Genomic DNA, 23,369 nt, shown 5'->3' with positions numbered 1-23,369 from the left:
TAATAATGATTAATTAGTGACTTTTACTTAATAATTTACTTTTAAATTGTATAGTTCTTGTTCCCTTGCTTGTAGTTATTTTTCCCAGTAGGTTTTGGTCACTTTTATCATTGGTTAAGTGGCTTTGATCAGATTCATGGTTTATATAATTTATTATTATTTATATATCTTTTAATTACCATTTTAATTCATTAAATCATAGAAATCCTTACAATCACCACAAGATTTTAGTCCAAAAATTCCAGGCCTTTTTAGGCACCTTTATCATAAAAAATCTGTAACCATTCAACCTCTCTTGTGTCTTGCTTAAATTGAGGATTTTATAATTGAAAATCGTTTACCGAAATAGTGATTTTAGCCTCATTTCTTAGGCTATTAAGGTACTTCAAAATGGATTTTCATCCTAAATTCAACATTCACAGTAAGTTCATCATATTTTGGTGGTTCAAGTCGTGATGGTGGTGGTGGTGTGATATGTGCAATTTAGTGCTTTCGGTTAGTGATTATTTGACCCGAAAAGACGGTTTTTGAGCTTATTCTTGCCATGCATCAAATGAATTGAGTTTTATACTTTTAATATGTCATATTTCCAGTATGTTCATCACATTTTCATGGTCATGTTTATGGTGCATGTGTGTGCTCAAAATGCATTTTAACAAGCTTTCGGTTTTCGATTTCAAGCATATTTTAACTTGTTTTGACCCAAGCTTTATATAATTGATATTTTGTGAATTTTTCCAGAATATTTGCATGACTTTTAACCTATTTTTCAGTTGACACAAGTCTAGCTTCACCTCATATCCAACAAACCATCCAACTTTCTTAAATCTAGCATGCATGTAATCATCTCATCATTTTAACAACAAATCTTTATCCAACAACAATCCATCAACATAAAAATGTATTTTATGAAATTTTCCAGAAATATACATAAACATTATAAAAATATGTTCATCTTTTTATAAAAAGTTACTTTACAACTAATCAACACATATCCACCTTTTTGATGCTAACTTTCATAGATCCAACACTTTATCAATAAAATCTATATTTTTATAAATATTTCCAGAAATATTACTTCATAATATGTATGAATATAACCATTTTTCAAAGGAAAAATCATATCAAAGACTATATAACACACACCACACTTTTGGGTCTTAACTAGTGAATCCTTGGACTTTTCTTCATGGATTCAACATGCATGAGCATGAGGAGAAAACCTATCAACTTTGCCCTCATTAAGTGTATATTCAAAGGAACTTGAAGACATAAAGAAAACATAAAGAAAAAAATCTTGATAAAACCTTTTTAATATGAACATAAACAAGATTAATCAAGTAAGAGATGAAGATTATACCCTTGAAGACACTTTTTGGAGATGAAAAAAGGGCAGATTTCGTGACTAATATGCCTCCAACAACCCCTATTCAACCCTAATACACCCTTAAACCTGCTTGAATCACCCTTTATTAATCTAGCTAAACCTTATTATTAGTATAAGTTTAAGTTGGATTTTTGCCTTTTCTTGCTCCCTTGATGGCTGCCGTTTTTGAGAGAGAAAGGAAGAGTAGGAAGAGTTTTCTTGGAGAAAATGATGTATGTGAAGTGTGTGTGAAAAGTGGAAGTTCCAAGACAAGAGTGTGCATGTATATTTCAAATATGTGATGTATGTGTGGGTGTGATGAGGGGGGGGGGGGGGGGGGCGGCCATGGGGTTTCAGAGGGGTTTTTCCCCTTTTTTTTTTTTTTTTTTAAAGTTGTGTAAGTATATTTGTATGTATATATTTGTATTTGTTTTTGTTTGTTTTATAAGTGTAATGTAAGTTTAGTTGTAATATAAATGCATGTCTTATCTAGCATATGTCTATGTGTTGTCATGTATATTTGTATGTGTATGGATACATTTTTGTGTTTTTAATTTGTTACATGGCTTATTATTGCATTCTTGTATTATTTTAAGCATATATTATACACTTAGAGATTTTTAAACACTTTATATGCTTTATGAGTTATAATATTTTTAAGTTGTTCATGACATTTCTTTTGACCAATATTATTTAGTTGGATTGATGGTACATTTGTTGGTATTATAAGGATTTCTATTGTTATCTCAACTTGTGAGACTCGCTTTATTAATTATAACTTGATTTGATCATTAAGGTTTTTGTTCAATCGTATTTTATTAAATTGAATTTAGATTATAATAGCTTTAGATTACTAATTTGGGGCATTACCTACTAGCTTCAAGTATAACTATGGCTTGCGGGAACGATACAACCTAACTAGCACATATATAATATTAAAACGGTTGTTACATCCTTACCCCCTTAGAAGAATTCCGTCCCGGAATTTGAGTTTGCTTAGGGAGTAAGTGCGGATATTTCTCACGTATGAAGTCCTCCGCGCTCCCATGTAAATTCGGGTCCGCGCTTTGTATCCCATCTGACTTTAACTATAGGGATCTTGCTCCTCTTAAGGCGTTTCTCATCGCGGTCAAAAACTTCTATTGGCTCCTCGCGAAATTGGAGCTTATCTTCCACTCGTAGTTCCTCGAGTGGAACTACTTTCGAATCATCCGCCACGCATTTCTTTAAATTTGACACATGGAAAGTGTCATGAACATCTCCCAATTCTTGGGTAATTTCAACTTATAGGCCACGGGGCCTATTCTAGCCACAATTTCAAATGGCCCAATGTATCGAGGACTTAACTTTCCTCTCTTACCAAATCTCACTGTTCCTTTCCATGGCGACACCTTTAGGAGCACTTTGTCGCCGACTTCAAATTCTAGGGGCTTCCTTCTTTGATCCGCATACTCTTTTGCCGATCTCTGGCGGCTTTAAGCTTTTCTTTAATGATAGCTACTTTGTCCGTTGTTTCTTGGACAAAATCGACGGTAGCTAGACTTCTTTCGCCCTCGCTCTATCCAACACATCGAGACCTACACTTGCGTCATATAAAGCTTCAAACGTGCACATTGTATGCTAGAGTGATAGCTATTATTGTATGTAAATTCAGCATAAGGCAAGTGCTCATCCCAGCTTCCACTAAATTCTAATGCACAGGCTCTTAACATATCCTCCAACGTTTGTATTGTTCGCTCACTTTGTCCTCCATCCGTTTGAGGGTGGTAAGCCGTGCTTAATGCTAGTGTTGTGCCCATAGCTTCTTGCACGTGACCCCAAAAAACGTGAGGTAAATCTACCATCCCGATCGGATATTATGGACAAAGGCACGCCATGTAGTGTTACAATCTTCTCGACGTACAAGCGAGCTAGGCTCGGTGTTCCAATCTTCTTTGATGGGGATGAAATGGGCTGATTTCGTAAGACGATCAACAATCACCCATATAGCATCATGACCTTTCTTTGTTCGAGGCAATTTTGTCACTAGGTCCATTGCTATTTGCTCCCACTTCCATTCGGGAATCTCTGGCTGCTTTAAAAGACCAGATGGCTTTTGGTGCTCAGCTTTGACCATCGCACAAGTCATGCATCGGCTCACATATCGGGCTACGTCCCCTTTCATTCCAGGCCACCAAAAATCCTTTCTTAGGCCTTGATACATCTTATCCGCGCCGGGTGAATTGAATATTTCGTATTGTGAGCCTCATTCATAAGTACATCCCTTAAACCATTTACCTTCGGTACCCAAGCTCTTCCCTTGAAGTATAAGATTCCTTCACATCCTTGTCAAACCTCATTTCCATACCGCACAAGGCTTCATCCTTAATGTTCTTCCCTTCAAAGGCCTTTGCTTGGTCTCCTAAGAAACGATCTCTTAGAGACATTCTTACTTGTAAGTAGCTGATTCTTGCCCTTGGCACCTTAGTATTCACCTTCCTACTAAGTGCATCGGCAACGACGTTTGCCTTCCCCGGATGGTACTTGATTTCACATTCATAGTCATTCAGCAGCTCCATCCATCTCCTTTGCCTCATATTCAACATCTTTTGATCAAAGATGTGTTGCAAGCTTTTGTGGTCGGTGAATATGGTGCATTTAGTGCCATAGAGATAATGTCGCCATATCTTCAAGGCGAATACTACGGCTCCTAACTCCAGATCGTGTGTCGAATAATTTTTCTCATGTGGCTTCAATTGTCTAGACGCGTAGGCAATGACCTTGTCTCTTTGCATAAGCACGCATCCAAGTCCTTTATTCGACGCATCACAATATACCACAAATCCTTCCATTCCATCCGGCAACGCTAGTATGGGTGCTTCACACAACATGTTTCTTAAGCGTTTGGAACGCTTGCTCTTGTTCTTCACCCCATATGAATTCTCTTGACTTTTGGGTCAATTGGGTCAGAGGTACCGCAATTTTAGAGAATCCTTGGATGAATCTTCGATAATAACCTGCCAATCCTAGGAAGCTACGCACTTCCGTTGGCGTCTTTGGTGCCTCCCACTTCTTAATCGCCTCTATCTTAGATGGGTCGACATGAATTCCTTTTTCGTCTACGAGATGTCCAAGGAATTGAACTTGGCGGAGCCAAATTCACACTTAGAAAACTTAGCATACAACTTCTCGTCTCTAAGTAATTGCAATATTATTCTTAAATGCTTCTCATGTTCATCCTTACTACGAGAATATATCAAAATATCATCAATGAATACTATGACGAATTTGTCCAAGTATGGCCTACAAATTCGGTTCATTAGATCCATGAAAACGGCGGGCGCATTTGTGAGACCAAATGGCATCACCAGAAACTCGTAATGCCCATAGCGCGTTCTGAAAGCCGTTTTAGGTACATCTTCTTCTCGTACCCTCAACTGATGATAGCCGGATCTAAGATCGATTTTCGAGAAATGCGACGCTCCTTGAAGTTGATCGAACAAATCGTCTATTCGTGGCAGCGGATACCTATTCTTGATCGTCAGCTTATTCAACTCCCTATAGTCTATGCACATCCTCAGAGATCCATCTTTCTTTTTGACAAAAAGAATTGGAGCACCCCATGGCGAAGAACTAGGTTGGATTAAGCCTTTATCAAGCAATTCTTGCAATTGCTCAGAAAGTTCTCGCATCTCGGAGGGCGCTAACCTGTACGGTGCTTTAGCTACGGGGGCTGCCCCGGGAACTAAATCAATCATAAACTCCACCTGCCTCGTGGGTGGGAGTCCAGGTAGTTCGTCAGGGAACACATCTAGAAAGTCCCTAACCACCATGACCTTATGAGGGTCCTTACTTTTTACTTGCTTATCCACTACTTGTGCCAAGTATGTGTGATATTCCTTACGTAAATATTTCCTTACTTTCATAGATGACACTATCTTGGTTTGGACCCCCGCCCTATGGCCTTGTATTATAAGCACCTCATCATTATCTAAGGGAATTTTAATGACCTTTTCATGGCAAAGTATTTCTGCACGCATCTTAGACAACCAATCCATTCCTACTATCACATCAAAACTTCCTATCTCAATGGGAATCAAGTCTATACTATAATCCTCCTCGTCTAAAGTCAACATACAATCAAAAATAATTTCCTTGGCCTTATACTCGTTTCCATTAGCATATTCGATATAGTAAGTTTCATCAAGCTCACTAGGTTTCTTACCAATCATTTCCTTAAATTCAAAAGAAATAAAACTTCTTTCGGCTCCAGAATCAAATAGCATAGAGGCATAAACATTATTTAATGGAAACGTACCTACGATGACATTTGGGTCATCACGTGCCTCATTCGCACCCATTGCATACACGCGTCCTCTAGCTTGACCTCCTTGGTTCCCACGATTCTGGTTGGCATTGATTCCTTGATTCCCATTGTTTGCTTGATTTCCTCCATTACCTCGGTTCACTTGATTCCCATTATTGCCTCGGTTTGCTTGGTTCCCACGATTTCCAACATTCCTATAGTTGCCACGGTTTCCATTTCCATTCCCTCGATTGCCTTGAGCTCGTCCCAACCTAGGACAAGCATTCCTCCAATGCTCCGTGCTTCCACATTCATGACAAGTTCCCGGTTTCCTCCAACTCTTGTTCCCCTACGGCAAGTGGCAGCAAGGTGTCCAAATGAGCGGCAAATCGAGCATAGCCTACATTCCCCCTGATGGGTGTTGCCACATCGGTTACATCTTTGTGCCGCACCATTGGTGATTCCATAATTCCTTACAATCTTTTGCCTTTTATCAGGCCCATTCCCCTTACGATCACCAAATCGGCTTCCTCCTCCTTGCCTTGAACTTGACTCGCCTCGCGAGTATTTCCCAGTCCTGACCAAGTCATTAACCAATCTTGTTGACAAACTTATTGCTTCTTCCAGTGTGGTGGGGTTTGCTGCCGTGACCATCAATCTTACTTCCGGTACCAATCCGTAAATATACCTCTCAACTTTCTTGGCTTCAGTAGTCACCATATCAGGTACCAGCACACACAACTCGTGAAAACGAATCGCATATGTCTCTAACTCCATTCCTTTCATGGCATGGTTCCAAAACTCAATTTCCAGCTTTTGGACGGCAGGTCTAGGGCAATACTCCCTTTTCAATTCCTCCTTGAGCTGCTCCCAGGTCAAAGCATTCATCGTGGCGGCACCCCTCGTGGTGACTTGGAGGTTCCACCATGTGAGTGCCCTCCCCTGGAGCTTACTTGCCGCAAACTTGACGCGGTCGGCTGGCGCACAATCAATGATATTTAGGATTGCCTCCATGCTTTGAAACCAAGTAAGTAACCCAACGGGACCCTCCGTCCCATAGAACTCTTTGGGGTTGCAAGACGTGAAAGTCTTGTAAGCATTTCGGTCAGTGGCGTTTCCTCCACCTTCTTGCCTTCTTGCCAAGTTGATGGTAGCAGTCACGTTCTCAGCGATTTGAGTGGCAATGTTTGGCATGGCAGCATTGATTTGTTGAGATATGAGAGTTGCCAACTCAGCCCTTCGTTGAGCTTCTTCCTCTTGGCGTCTAGCCTCAGCGCTTGTCTCTTCAACGGTCCTTCATGGTGCCATGTCTCTACAAAGGAGAACATAGTTTAGTCATTTGTATAAAGGATTATGTGACATGGACCCGACTCACAACTTCCGATCTCACACGTGTTCGTTTAGGTTACTTAGTGTAATAAGGCCACGTTTGTATGCATAGGTATACCTATATATTCCTAAATTCATTTTCCTTCCTTTAATCACAACCTACTTATCATTATGAATTACAAGTGGTTGGGTAAGCTTAAAGCATGTCAATCTTGTTTTTGGGCCTTTTGACAGATTTTTCCAGAATCTGTATACGAACTTGAAGCTCAAAAATGTGACCCAAGATGGACGAACTGGGCAAAACTCATAAAATATAAAATGTAGCCCCATGAGTTAGATTTCATCTCCAATTGGAATCAGGTCAAAAGACCAAATAGAACTCCAGATATGGCCGTTTTACCAAAAGTGGTCAGAACTGATTTCCTGCTGTAACTTTTCACTTTGTAACAAGTATAACCATAACACACATAGATTAACACATCATATAAAAGCAAAAAGGCATCAAGCTTCCATTCCAATGATTCAACATCAGTTTACAAAATTGCCATAAGCCCACAAACAAGTGATCGTAGTCACACAATCACAAACAAGTTCAAGGAAATCACAACAAAGTACAAATAATTGTCTACCGAATAAGTTCATGAACAAAACATCCTTAGGGTCATTTCCTAAGCACAAGAACTACCACAATGGAACACACCGCTGCAAGAATACATCCCATTATGAATATCACTTCATAAATCCGGCGCACTCCATCTATTACCATGCCGGTATCTTCTCCCATTCGCCTCATGGCTCCCAAGGTTCTTTCCATCATGACTTCTTGATGTCGAACCCTCACTCGGGCATCCCTTAGCCCACCGGCTATGTCCCACACTCGTTCCCTTTCCTCCCGAGTCATACCCATGGGAGGTGGAGGGGGTATTCCATAGACGGGACGGTGGGGGTTTTCTCCTAGTCTTGGCCCAAGGTGATAAGGATGATCGCGGGGGAGGCGTGGATGGAAGTATGGGTCGTGAGTTGGGAAGCGTCCATCGCTTACATTCATGGCCGCATTTTGTCTCGGCGGTGTGGGAGCTCTAGGGGCTGATGGTGGCCGTGGTGGAGTAGGCAAACGACGTACCGGTTGGCTAGAAGCAACGCTTCTAGCACCACCACCATTTGATGGGTCTTCCGTGGGCTCGGACTCCTCCTCCTCCTCTCGTTGTGGGGGCTGTTGGGAGTCCATCGTGGGCTCCGTCTCCTCGCTTTCTTCTTGTTCTTGTCGCCTCTCCCTGACCATGTCCACGAATGCATAAATGTCCCTTACTTGATTGGAGTTTCTTGAGGCTTCACTCCTTTGCGACATAATATTCCTACACAAGTCACATAAAGCATAAGATGACGACTCCACTTGACGCTTAGACGACCATTTGCAACCGACTTGACCATTGACGACCCATGTGACCATTTGCGGACAGCAAGACGACTTGACGGACCGAGACGACCTTAATCATTTGACGACAACCAACCAATTCGACCTACAACTCACAAGCTTGACAACCGAACAACATTATAAACATCCACCACCGACGTACCCAACAATAATTAGTAAGACTATCAACGACCAACTCGACACTCATGACCCACACGACCATTTAGAATCAACGAAATGACTAGAATTTAACTTGTGCATTATGTCTAAATAGGCAAAGTAATGCTAGCCAAGTGGGGGTATTAACTAAGGGTTCTAATAAGTAATGCGAACATTGGATTTGGTTATGTATCTTTTGCACCAAGAATCGTTTTAAAGCTTTATTTTCAAAAGACTCCTTTTTGAATATTCCTTAAACAACTATTTCGATCATTCCATATTAATTTTTAATTAGGCATAGTTGATCAGGCTATGCATAAGTAAAACAAGAATACTTTATGATCAACTCAATTGTTTAAGAAATATTCGACTCGTTTTGAAAATACGTAGGTTATAGCAAAAATTCTCTATAACCTTGGCTCTTGATACCATTTTTCTGTAACACCCCGACTAAGGCGGAAACACGAGATGCCACAGAACGACATGGTACAAAAGATTTAAATATAAAACATCAACTCAAGTTTTCAAATGACATTCAAATCCAAAAGATTACAAATTAAAGATGACGTCCAAATCCATTACACAACCAAATTCATAATTAAAATGATTAAATGTTTGCAATACTCGTCCAACCATACAAGCATATTAGAGTCCAAAGGGTGGTCCACGCTACGCACCTAAATCTTTAACCTGAAAAGCATGAAGAAGAAGAAGTGTCAACTACGAGAGTTGAGTGAGTTCATAGGTTTTTAACTAACAACATAAAGTATATATATATATATCCATCATAACCAAAAATTTGAGAGTCACCAAAATTTCCATGTATACCTCCAATGTCGCATTTGGAAAGCGTATGTTCCACTTACTATAATCAACGTAGTAAAATTTCTATCATATAACCACGAGGGTATAATTCAATCAACCTTGATGAGTAAATGCTTGAGCCACTACTACTACCATTTTTTCGAAGTCCAATAATAAATAGATAAATCTTGCACGAGCTGTCAATCAAGTGCCGTAACAATAATAATAAAAAGGGGTCGTGCCATGGAGACGACCTAAGTAAGGTAGCTAGAACACCCGTGGTCGGACTGGAAGTGGAGGTTGTCACAAAGACAACCAACCTTCCACCGTTACACAATTGGGTGGGTGGACGAAACCTAGTTGCGCAACTAACTAACTACAGGCCTCCATAATCGGAGTAAATAGTAGTGAACCGAAGAAAGCGGTTTGACAGAACTCAAGCTCATCATATAAATCATTTATCATAATGAACATACGAAACAATTTCATTTCATAATCATAATATCAAGAATCATTTCATATATTTGTAATAATAAAAGCAATTTAGCTTATATATCATGCTTTTCACCCCGATAGTTAAAACACATAAAATAGTTTGAAAGGGGGCTATGACTCACTTGAATTGAGAGTGAAAGAGGGCTGATCAAAAGCGAGATCTCTGGCTAGTGGTGTCTTTCCTCAAGCAAGCCTAAACCATGGTATTCGAAATATGCACAACGTAAGTGTGTGTTACATGAACTAGTAAACTAGATCATGAGACGTATGCTAGTAGACTTGCCCAACTTTGGTTGTTGTTTAAATTATGGAATTCAAGTACATTATGTTGTTCACCTCATTTGGTTGGAAGACATTTGGTAGTAAAGGTCATTCATACGATTTTTGTTCGGTTATTGAAATTTCGGTAGTTTAACTTCGTTTTATATATATTTTCCATTGCATACTTTGTTTAATAACCATATTTGACATTTGTGTTCTCATAATATCAATATTGATATATCTTGCTGATTTATAATTATTTATTTAATTTAATATTATTTAATTAATTATTTACTTATTTTATTGGTTTATTAATCAAATAATTCCTTATAATTATTTTTAAGTCCTTAAATTATCTCTAAAATTCATAGATAATTATATATGGATTATCTACTGATTTTCAAGCCTTTTTATTTGTAACATTGTGATTCTTATATTTATTTGTGCCTTATTTCTATTTATTTAATAATAATGATTAATTAGTGACTTTTACTTAATAATTTACTTTTAAATTGTATAATTCTTGCTCCCTTGCTTGTAGTTATTTTTTCCCCAGTAGGTTTTAGTCACTTTTATCATTGGTTAAGTGGCTTTGATCAGATTCATGGTTTATATAATTTATTTATTGATTTATATATCTTTTAATTACCATTTTAATTCATTAAATCCTTACAAATCACCACAAGAGTTTTAGTCCAAAAATTCTAGGCCTTTTTAGGCACCTTTTATCAATAAAAATCTGTAACCATTCAACCTCTCTTGTGTCTTGCTTAAATTGAGGATTTTATAATTGAAAATCGTTTACCGAAATAGTGATTTTAGCCTCATTTCTTAGGCTATTAAGGTACTTCAAAATGGATTTTCATCCTAAATTCAACATTCACAGTAAGTTCATCATATTTGGTGGTTCAAGTCGTGATGGTGGTGGTGGTGTGATATGTGCAATTTAGTGCTTTCGGTTAGTGATTATTTGACCCGAAAAGACGGTTTTTGAGCTTATTCTTGCCATGCATCAAATGAATTGAGTTTTATACTTTTAATATGTCGTATTTCCAGTATGTTCATCACATTTTCATGGTCATAAAGTTATGGTGCATGTGTGTGCTCAAAATGCATTTTAACAAGCTTTCGGTTTTCGATTTCAAGCATATTTTAACTTGTTTTGACCCAAGCTTTATATAATTGATATTTTGTGAATTTTTCCAGAATATTTGCATGAATTTTAACCTATTTTTCAGTTGACACAAGTCTAGCTTCACCTCATAATCCAAACAACAATCCAACTTTCTTAAATCTAGCATGCATGTAATCATCTCATCATTTTTAACAACAAATCTTTATCCAACAACAATCCATCAACATAAAAATGTATTTTTATGAAATTTTCCAGAAATATATACATAAACATTATATAAAATATGTTCATCTTTTTATATAAAAAGTTACTTTACAACTAATCAACACATATCCACCTTTTTGATGCTAACTTTCATAGATCCAACACTTTATCAATAAAATCTATATTTTTATAAATATTTCCAGAAATATTACCTTCATAATATGTATGAATATAACCATTTTTCAAAGGAAAAATCATATCTAAGACTATTAAACACACAACCACACTTTTGGGTCTTAAACTAGTCGAATCATTGGACTTTTCTTCATAGATTCAACATGCATGAGCATGAGGAGAAAAACCATATCAACTTTGCCCTCATTAAGTGTATATTTGAAAGGAAACTTGAAGATTCATAAAGAAAACATAAAGAAAATAAAATCTTTCGATGAAACCTTTTTAATATGAACATAAACAAGATTAAGCAAGTAAAGAGATGAAGATTATACCCTTGAAGGACACTTTTTGGAGATGGAAAAAGGGCAGATTTTCGTGACTAATATGGCCTCCAACAACCCCTATTCAAGCCCTAATACAACCCTTAAACTATGCTTGAATCAACCCTTTATTAATCTAGCCTAAACCCTTATTATTAGTATAAGTTTAAGTTGGATTTTTGCCTTGTTCTTGCTCCCTTGATGGCTGCCGTTTTTGAGAGAGAAAGGAAGAGTATGGAAGAGTTTTTCTTGGGAGAAAATGATGTATGTGAAGTGTGTGTGAAAAGTGGAAGTTCCAAGACAAAGAGTGTGCATGTATATTTCAAAATAGGTGATGTATGTGTGTGTGATGAGGGGGGGGGGGGGGGGGGGGGGGGGACGGCCACATGGGGTATTCAAGGGGTTTTTCCCCTTTTTTTATTTTTTTTTTTAAAAGTTGTGTAAGTATATTTGTTGTATGTATATATATTTGTGTTTGTTTTATAAGTGTAATGTAAGTTTAGTTGTAATATAAATGCATGCCTTATCCTAGCATATGTCTATGTGTGTGTCATGTATATGTGTATGTATGTATACATTTTTGTGTTTTAAATTTGTTACATGGCTTATTAGTTGCATTCTTGTATTTATTTTAAGCATATATATATACACTTAGAGATTTTTAAACACTTTTATATGCTTTATGAGTTATAAATATTTTTAAGTTGTTCATGACATTTCTTGTGACCAAATATTATTTAGTTGGATTGATGGTACAATTTGTTGGATATTTATAAGGATTTCTAATTGTTATCTCAACTTGTGAGACTCGCTTTATTAATTATAACTTGATTTGATCATTAAGGTTTTTGTTCAATCGTATTTTATTAAATTGAATTTAGAATTAATCAATAGCTTTAGATTACTAATTTGGGGCATTACCTACTAGCTTCAAGTATAACTATGGCTTGCGGGAACGTAGACAACCTAACTAGCACATATATAATATTAAAAGTACGGTTGTTACAATAATATCCACCCAACGACCAGATTCCACATCAGATTTAACAACATGAATTTGATCTTCACGAGCCATGAAACACATATCCCTTACTTCTTCTTCATCATCAGATGACTCATCAGAATCCTCCCATTTTTCAGTATTGGCTACCATGCAGCTATTTTTGTTGGATTCTTCTTGTGCCATCATTGCCATGTGGGCTTTAAGCTTTTTGTACTTAGCTTTGTACCCATCATCTGGCTTCTGAAAGATAGAGTGGTTAGGAGCAGTGTGTGATGAGGAAGGTTGTGATGATCTACATTCCTTCATAAAATGTCCTTTCTTTCCACATTTAAAACATTCAAGATTGGACTTATCAACAGCGTTGTTTGATGAAAATTGTTTGCCATTTCTTTTGTTTTTAAGCTTAAAACGATTAAAAGTTTTGGCAAACATAGCAATTAGATCATCATCATCATCCTCATCACATTCATGTGATGCATAATCAGAAATACCAACTTTCATCAATTCAGCTACTATCTTCTTCACTGAGTCAGATTGATCACTCTCAGAAGATAGTAGGGCAGTGTCTTGAGGTTCAGAATAATGAACCAGAGCTGACTTGGTAGATGAATGATTCTTTGCATCTTGCTCAGCCACTGCTCTTTCTGCTTTGTTTTCCTCAGTGAATCTAAAAGTACCATATAGAGAGGCAAGAGTGTGGCTGTGAAGAGTGTTTCCTTGTCTTAACACCATGATCAAATTTTCCCATTTTGAAGGTAAAATATCACAAAATTTTTCAAGCAAAATTTCTTTGTCTTTTGTGACACCAAGAGCTTTTAATTGATTGACCAAATTTGTAAATCTAAGATATGTTTCAGTTAAAGACTCATTTGGTAATGCAAAAAATGCTTCATATTTTTTATTTGAAGAAACTTTTCTTGTGGTGACAGTTTCCTTTGTTCCTTCAAATTGTGTTAGCAATTCTTCCCACATCAACTTAGAATTGTCAAGTAAAACAAGAGTAGGTTTTAAACTTTCTGGAACAGCAAAGAGAATCATGTTTTGTAACTTAGAATGTAGGTCAGCCAAACGATGATCTTCTTCTGACCAATGATCTTTCTCTTTGGGTGTTAACCTAGGGGTTCCATCTTGATTAAAAACAACAGTTGAAGCATTCATGGGAACATAAGGACCTTCAACAAGAATGGTGGTTAAGTGTCTTTCAACACCAGCGATGTACTTGAGCATACATGCCTTCCAAGTAATGAATGTGTCTAAATTTTGGTACTGGATTATTTGGAAAGTGAACATGAACACTGGGTTGAGCTGGTGGTGGAGGTGGTGGATTTTGATTCATATTGACATTTGGGTTAGGGTTTGGTTGTTCGATTCCAGACATCTTGTAGGATCAAAACAGGTATAACAACTTAATGATTTAACCTGGGAAGCTCTGATACCAAATGTGAGTCCACCTAACAAGATGCACACAAAATCAAGATATAACAAGATATAAGGTTAGACAATAATAATCACAAGTTATATCAAGTAACCCGACTGGCAAGTAAATCGAAACTAGATGGGACTAGTTAGAATTACGATCCAGATAATGGATAAGAGTAATCTAGTATGGTTGCTTGAAACTAAATAAATTACTAAATATAATCAAGTATTATGGCAATGAGTCAAGATGTATTTTTCAATGTATTTTATTTATTTCTAATAAACAAAATACAAGAGTTGTTGCGGAACAAAGATAATCACACTTGTGAAAGTATCTAAACAACCCAGAAATACAAATGATCTATGTAACGAGGAATTACTCGTAAGAATACTTAGAGTAATGTCACACGTTGCAATTGCCAAAGTTCCAAGCAAATTTGCAAGTGTGAGAAGTCTTATATTTATAGGCAAAGCATGTCTTGATGACATGGCAAAAAGCCGTACTAAATATGGTTGGATGGATTTGTAGGACAAATCCATAACACGCTTGTTTAAGGTAAAGTATGTCAGTTTCTTGATGTGACATGACATACTTTATTCCCAACCTTTTTGCTAAAACTTTCACAATCCCATGTTGATAGTAATTAACCGGGTAAAGGTAGTTAAAGCTGCAAAAAGACTTTCCTCGTAATCAGTGAAAAAGTGTTGTAAGTACTTTTTCACTGAGCCTCTTCAGATTCAACTTCAGGTAAGATCTTCTCTGAGCTCTGCTTCTGAGATGATCTTCTTCCTCAGTCTTCAGTCTTTGACTTTCGTCTGAACGTCTTCAGTGTTGGTTGATTCTGAATCTGAAGTGAAGCTTCAGTGAGCTATATCCTGAATGACTTCAGAATCCTGAGCAAGCTTTCTTTACTGAGCTTCAACTATTTTGAACAAATTATACTTAGTCGATTTTCGACCTAACAACTGTAAACATAAATTAAAAAATACTATTACTGGTAGTTACATTATTATTCATAATTTATGATAATATAAAAAACTGTCAGATTACGTCGGATACAAACAATAAAATTATTATAGTTTATAAATATATGATATACGCCAAATATGTAGAAGCATGATTAATAAAACATAAATATTTATAAACCATAAAAATCTTTCTTATGATATATAATTATTAAACATAATATAATAAATATTTTTCAAAAGAATAAACATAATATAAAAATAATCTTATTTGATAAAATATAATTATCATTGAATTTATAAAAAAACGTAGTATAATGTATATAATTTTTGTACTTATATAGAAAATGGAAAAATAATTGTTAATGATTAGGATTAGGATTATGATTAAAATTGATGATTAAGATCATACATAGTGACATAAATATAACAATTTAAATGAAGAAAATAACAGCTCATTAAAAATCCAATGTGACAAAAAACTAAAAATGTCACATAGGAGATATATATATACATTTATATATATATATATATATGTATATTTTAGCCGATCGAAGTTATTATCATTATCATTAGGAGATATATATGTTTTAACATCATTGTTCTAAAACAATTTATTAATTAAATACATTAATAAACAAAACAAAATTTTAGCCATTTATACATATACATATCCACTATTGCAGCCAACTTGTTATCATATATTGTTTCATTGTTTAGTTTTTATTTAATTTTTTATAATTAATTAAGGATAGTTAGGATAAATGATTAGCAATAATTTAAATGACATGGAATGCTTAAAAATAAGAAATTAAAGGAAAAATGACACCTAATGAAAAATCGTACATGACATTCATTCCCTATTGCTAACTATGCAAAAAATTATCACCTCTTAGTTATATAGAGATATAAATTTATATTTTCTTTTGATTAATCCATTAGTATTTCTCTTGTAAATATAAAATCAACATTTGTAGGTAAATCAAATTTCACAAACTTTCTTTTAGCAATAATAACACAGAAAGGGTGTTTAGGGTTTAGTTTTGACCTAATTTTTTTAATTATTGCGCTTAGAAGTCTTAGATAATTAATCGTTAATGTTTCAGAAAAAGGTTTTTAAAATTGATTATTTGCATTTAAAACTGTCAAAACACAATTTTGGTTTTAAACATTTGTTGGGCTATTTTGTTGTTGGGCTTTTGGGCAAAGTTTGCTGTCAAGTATGGGCTCATTTGGCCAATTTAGTTAAAAAGTTTAAAAATGAACTTTTTTTATATTTTTTAAATGAACTTGATATTAGTTAAATGATTTGTAGTCTTTTTAAATATAGTTTTATTTTATTTTTATTTATTTGTTTATTTATTTTATACAAAATGAATATATCGATGTATTCATTTTGATAGCAACTACTTTATTGGTATCATTCTTTATTTATGATGTTTGGTTTTGTTTGTGGTAGATTTGGAAGTTTGATAGCAACATTAGGATATTAAAAAGGTGTCTTTTGTTAATATCTAAAAGTGGGTCATATCTAATTATGTACTAAATATGAAGACATTATGGCTTTTTTAATCATTTTTTTTAATTAGGCTGCGGATATTGGATAGTGATATTCAAAATACGAAACAATTATTGTATATAACATTTGATTATTTAGAGGTGAAAATAGGTTCGTAATGGCTAATTAATGGGTCAAAATAAGTTTGCCTGCACTTGTTTAGAGGTGAAAAACTGGCATTTTGGGTAATGGGTCAAATAGGTTTGCCTCTCATTGGTTCTCTACACTTGTTTTTTTGCCATGCATTTGTGGACATAACGGCAAGTGCATATGAACATGCATGTTTTGTATATTGTGCAGGCTAACATCGGAGCTCTTCTTCTAAGTAATCTGCTATAACACGAGGCTCGGTAAGTATGATACAAAAGGTTATCCAGTTGGGTATTAAAGGTATAGATATGGGTGTTTCCAACTATTATTAACGAACAGTTTTTTTCTTTTTTTTTTCCAGTTAAAACATGTAGCACTTGCTCACGAAAGCCGAAAAGGTCATGCTCAAGAAGTGGATAAAATGCTATAATCTTTTGTGATGAGATGCACTTCGAGCTAAGAATTAGATCTTTGTTTTAAGTTTAAATAATTTTTGATGTTTAGTTTATTTACAAGTTACTTTAGATGTTAAATAGAAGAACTAGATGATGTAATGTATAATAGTTTGAATTTGAATATCAAGTTCTTCATTTGTATAATTTTTCGTTATTCAGCTCCGAAAATTCTAAAATCGGCATATATAACATATATAACGACATAAATGACATGGAACATGTAACCGTAGGCTATGATTAGCGTCACAAACAGCGACATGAATAGCGACAAATCTAAAATTAGCGACAAGGTTATCATCATAGTAGTCATGTCGCTAAAAAAAAGGTTAGCGTCACAACTACGACAACGCTATTAGCGTCGTTATTTTTAGCGTCTTGTAATTTAATGTCGCAAAAATCTGCGACTTTTTTCTAGAGACTTCATACTTGATATCGCTATGTGAGTCGCTAGCTTTAAATATGTCGCAAATCAAGTCGCTAAGTATGTCGCTAAATGACATTTTTCTTGTAGTGATCAATATTATTACAAACTTTTCAGTGTGGTATTAATTTAACTTTAACATATAATCTTTTACATTTAACATGTTTTTATTTGAATCCTTATATGAGAAAATTTTAACATCTATAAGTATTGGCACGTTTACCTGTTGTCTATATTTGACCATCCAATAAACTGTTTTAGGAAACGTGTTTTATAATATTTTTATTTTTATCTTTGAACGGAAAACGTGTTTTAATATGCTATTTATATAAACTAAGTGTATTAAAATAATTGTACACACTTATTCTTCTACCACATGAGCAAGGTTCAATTATTAGTTCTTTTAACTACTATACTAGATATAAAGATTCGTCATGATTAGCAAAATTGGAATCATATAGAATAATTTAAGCGATATATAGTTATTTAAAAACTAGATGTCTTAGTCTTAGAGTGCACGTGCTACAACGTTGAGTCATACTCGACTGTTTTTCTATTGAGGAAAGAAGAAAAAGGAATAATTTACCAGCCATACCGTTGTGACGCTAAAGTTCATGTGCGTGAATGTTGATAAGAAAATCGTATAAAGTAAAGTAGTGATATACTTATAAAGATACGAGATAAGGAAACTCGACATTAATATATATAACAATTCACCTGGCACCTAGCTACGCACTACAGTAACTTGCTAACGTTTGAGTTTTGAGTTTAAACTTTAGTCATCAAATTTTTAGTTATTAAATATATCTAACATTTTTATACAAATTTAACTTTATTTATCAAATCTTCTATTTTTTACTTTTTATTTCTTATTATAAAGTTTCTAACTTTTAACGTCGAACTCTCGGTTTTTTCAACTTTATCACTGTAGTTGACTCGGTACTACAGCAACTTCAACTTTATCTATCGACTCTTTTCTAATGCTCATAGTAAACTTTAAGTGTCCTGACTTTTGGGTAATATTAAATGTATGTTTGCATGATGCAGCGATGACATGTCTCCCGTGACAACGTCCGGGTTAAATTTTTTGTTATTATTATATCTATATGTAAATACCATTTAGTTAACCTCAAAAGTTGGGACAAAAAGTAATTACAACTTTTGTTCAAATGATATTATTTATGGTCGTATGCCCGAAATGGAAATCCATCTAGTTTCAAAAACGTCTTCCAACAATCCAACGGTTTCTTTCAAGGGCTTTTTCTTGTGTCCAGAATTTTTGTAAATTCGGGGTAAATCTAAATTATATTTGTATTTTTTTAGTGTTGAATTTTTAGATTGCTTGTATGTTTTTGGTCTTCTGGGTTTTAGTTGTTAGACACTTCTTTAATCATGAAATTTCTTAGTTAAAAAAAGATAGGTAAGGAACTTCAAAGTTTGAGATTCTCTTAGATTACTTTCGACATCTAATTAGTTAATTCATTGCTTCATTTTGTTAGAACAAGGTTATTATTTATAGGTTATTTTTGTATACTTAAATAGTCTAATAGCCAATATATATATATATATAGTTTCCTTAATTTGAGAACAATTTTTTTTTTAAAAATCACGAGAGCTCTTAACATATATGTTTGTTCACATGTTTTTTTTGTTTATTCACATGTAAAATGATATAAAAATGTATGTTGTAGAAGACTTTTTTTTAAGAAACCTTCAAAAGCAGCCTTTTGTAAACTTGTGAATCAATTTGTTCACGTTTTCTATTCACATGTGACAAATGACTATAAATAAGGTTTTGAAAAAAATTTTCTTCTGTAACATATATTTTTTTAACGTTTCACATGTGAATGAAAAAAAAACATGTGATCCAATATAAAATTTAGGAGTTCTCACAATTATTACAAAAAAATGGGTTCTCAAAATAAAAGTCCCCTATATATATATGATAGTAATTAAATGAGAAGGTACCTTAAACATAGAAGGGAGAGAAGATTCGATTTTAAATTTTAGCTTATTTTTTTTTTAACTTTTTTTTTTTCACATTTTCATTCTCTATTCAATTAACTAATTCTATATAAAGATTTTTAAAAATATTTTTATTTCAAAACGCGAAGCCTCTCAGTCTATGGCAAAGCAATGATAGCTAAGGGCTAAGCCCGTTAGGTAGATCACCACATCACCGATCACCCTCTATGACCTATCACCCTATATAACCTATCACTCCCACCAGCTGCCCTTTATTAATATTATTAAGGGCGAAACCCGTACCGTATCCTTACATGTAACTCACTAACTCGGGTTAGAAATTTTATTTTTTTTTACTTTTAAAAATTTTTTTTTTATGGATTGAGTTAATTAAAAAATAAATAAAAGAAGTAAAAAAAAAAAAAAAAATCTAAAAAAGAAGCTAAAAAAAAATGGAACTTCTATTCCTTCTCTCCTTAAAAACGTTCTCTCTGGATCTCTACCATATATATATATATATATATATATATATATGGTACATTTATTAAAACCACAAATTACAATGGAAGGGGATTCTTTCGAGTTAAATTCTCAATTTGAGTGTAGTTCGGAAAATCGTTTAATTAAGCCTCCCCGAGAAACACTTTCTTTTTTTTTTGATCCCTGAATAAATATTAAAGGCCTTTGAATCTTGGTTTTTAATTTTCATCTAAGTGTCAAGATTACCTTAAAATGAATGGATTGAGATCATCTAAAGTTGTAGATAACTTTATTAGTAAAGTTGTGAATTTTGACCATTGGATTAAAATCAATGGTCAAAATCAAAATTTGATATTTAGATCTTGACCTTTGATTTTAATCCAAAAGTCAAAATCACTCTAATTTTAATAAAGTTAGTTATAACTTTAAAGAATCTTTATCAAATACGAATAATCATGTTAAACTAACCTGATAGAATTCCCTTTCAATTATAATAGTAGTTAATTGTCATTGCATGTGACTTGATTGAATTATATATGACACTGTTAGGGCGTTAGGCATAGTGAAGGCTCGAGGACTATCTAATTAAACTTGTAAATTATGTTATCGAAATTGTGACAGTGACTTTCAAAAGTATTTTATATAGGGATACGAAATATATACTTCTTCATGGCTTAATATATTTATTATGATGGAGACAAAAGAGCAACAATATTATGATGGAGACAAAAGAGCAACAAATCACTAATCATGTTTGTCATCAACGGTTGCTGTTAAAAAAAATATTTGTTATCATATATATATATATATAAATAAAATGGATTGAGATCTTTTAAAGTTATTAATAACTGTATAGGTAAAATCGATTATTTTGATTCTTGGATTAAAATAAGGGTCAAGATTCAAATATATGTATAAAAAAAAAAAGTTAATATGTGACTACACCTTGATACATATATTGATACTATTTATATTTGGTTTATTTGCAAAGTTGTATTCACCATTCTTTTTTGTATGCATACAGAAGGAAGAATCTAATTAAGCTCGTTTGAAACTTGATTGAAACCTAACTATCACGTTGGCTGTCATTCGCGCTAATTAAATGACTGAGTTACGTCGCAATCATTATCGTAGGAGATGATGTATGGATTGAATGGTTGATCAAATAACGAATCCATAAACTCGTAATTGTTTCCATGCTCCAAATTCTCAAATGAGCCAAGTTGTTTCCAAAAACATTCCACATCATCAACAGTTCCTGGTGAGCCCATATCATAATAATTAGCACCAAATCCATTTTCATGATATGTTGAACTTGTGTTGCTGTTAGATGAAGAGCTATCGTCTTCAGATGTCAAGATGGACTTGAAAATTTCATCCATATCATAAGCAGGTTCTACGGTCTCTACTTCAAGGGCCTGAGATGTGGATGTTGAGCTCATATGACTTTCCTCTGATTCTGTCACCAGGTTGTGATCAATTACGCGTTTCTTGAGATGCGTATGCCAGTGATTTTTCACCTCATTATCAGTCCTTCCTGGAAGTCTCGACGCGATTGCAGACCATCTATGAAGAACATATCAATTAACAGTTAAAATAGATCAATATGATTATCCTTCACTAATGTAAACAGAGGCACAACTAGAAGGAGGGCTACAATTGTTTAGCTCATTTCAACTAACACAACTTTTTATTTAAGTTTTTATTCTAATGTCATGTCCTAGTTCTGCCACTGAATGTAAAAATGTGTATGATTAATATAACTAATTATTACATCCTCTATCCCATATTAATTGTCCAATTTTGACTGACCAAATCTTTTATTTTCAACTTTGACCGTAAATATTTTTGTTTGTACTATATAACACTTTATATAAATTATATGGTCGGATTGAGCTTTAAGTACTTTTCATTGATATAACTTTCATCAATTCCTATATAACACAAACAAAACTATTTATGGTCAAAGCTGTAAGCATAAAACTTGACAAGTCAAAATTGAACATTTAATATGGGACAGAGAGAGTAAAAAACTATACCTATTGCCAAGGAGTGAATGAGAATGTACTATGATCTCTTCTTCCTCCTTCGAGAAGTTTCCTCTCTTTACATTAGGACGCAAATAATTCATCCATCTAAGTCTACAACTTTTGCCACTTCTCGATAGACCTACAAATAAAGGTAAATTTTTTTTAACATTGTTACAACTCGATATGATCATATATATGATCAACTACTTCTTGAAGAAATTCAAGATTTTAAGTTTAATTTAATGGTCGATATATATATACCTGCAAATCTTGGCATCTGAGACCAGTTCCAAATGCCATATCTACTTATATAAGAAATTAACTTTTGATCTTCTTCAGCACTCCATGAACCTTTCTTTAAATCCGTCTTAAATTCAAAAGTCGGTGACCTCATTGGTTTAGAGTAAGAAATTAAAGATTCTCCAGTAGTGTACTCTGTAAAATGGACTGATGGGTTTGGAGTGATTGCATGAATGCTATAAATAATGGTGTTGTCTGATGATAATATTGATTATTGTATTGGAACGTGCATGTGGTCAAAATTGGCAATATACTATTCAAAAAAAGAATAACATATTTCCTATTGCAGAAACTTTGTATTAGTTAGATTATCCCCGCTCCAGTAGTATTGTACACTATTTGATTCATATATATGATAATAAATTTGAGCTCTAATTTTGCCATTGGTTGTTTGTGTGATGATTACCGTGTAGTCAGAGGCGAAGCCAGAATTCTGGATTGGAGGGGGCTAGATTTCATTATATACGTAGTGATGAATATGGTATCCCATATAGTATAATGTTGTCGTGCTGTCGTTTTAGGTCATAAACGACTACTTTATTTCCTTTTGAGAAATCATTTAAATCTTTGTTAACTAAACTCCAATATATTAGCAAATTGAAATTCTCTAAAGTTGAAAACATGTTAGTAAAATATTGACTTTAAAATCAAAATCAACTGTTAGGATTAAGGTTATATTCTATCCAACTTTACCTTTCAACTTGAAAAAATTCCAATTTTCAACAACTATGGT

General features: G+C 34.2%; 1 protein-coding gene across 1 annotated transcript; it reads right to left on the bottom strand.

Annotated features, from left to right (window-relative positions):
- Positions 1-21,254: 21,254 nt before the first annotated feature.
- LOC122584232 (transcription factor MYB8-like) lies at positions 21,255-22,730 on the bottom strand. Its single transcript, XM_043756449.1, has 3 exons — positions 22,598-22,730; positions 22,346-22,475; positions 21,255-21,872 (listed from the first exon to the last, which is right to left on the bottom strand). The coding sequence occupies exons 1-3, from the start codon at positions 22,728-22,730 to the stop codon at positions 21,401-21,403; spliced, it is 735 nt and encodes a 244-aa protein (XP_043612384.1). The 3' UTR covers positions 21,255-21,400.
- Positions 22,731-23,369: the final 639 nt, after the last annotated feature.

This window comes from Erigeron canadensis, unplaced genomic scaffold (genome assembly GCF_010389155.1).
Source record: "Erigeron canadensis isolate Cc75 unplaced genomic scaffold, C_canadensis_v1 Conyza_canadensis_unscaffolded:144, whole genome shotgun sequence".
Classification (NCBI taxonomy): Eukaryota; Viridiplantae; Streptophyta; class Magnoliopsida; order Asterales; family Asteraceae; genus Erigeron; species Erigeron canadensis.
Note: the sequence above shows the minus strand (reverse complement) of the source record. Positions and strands in the feature narration are given on the sequence as shown.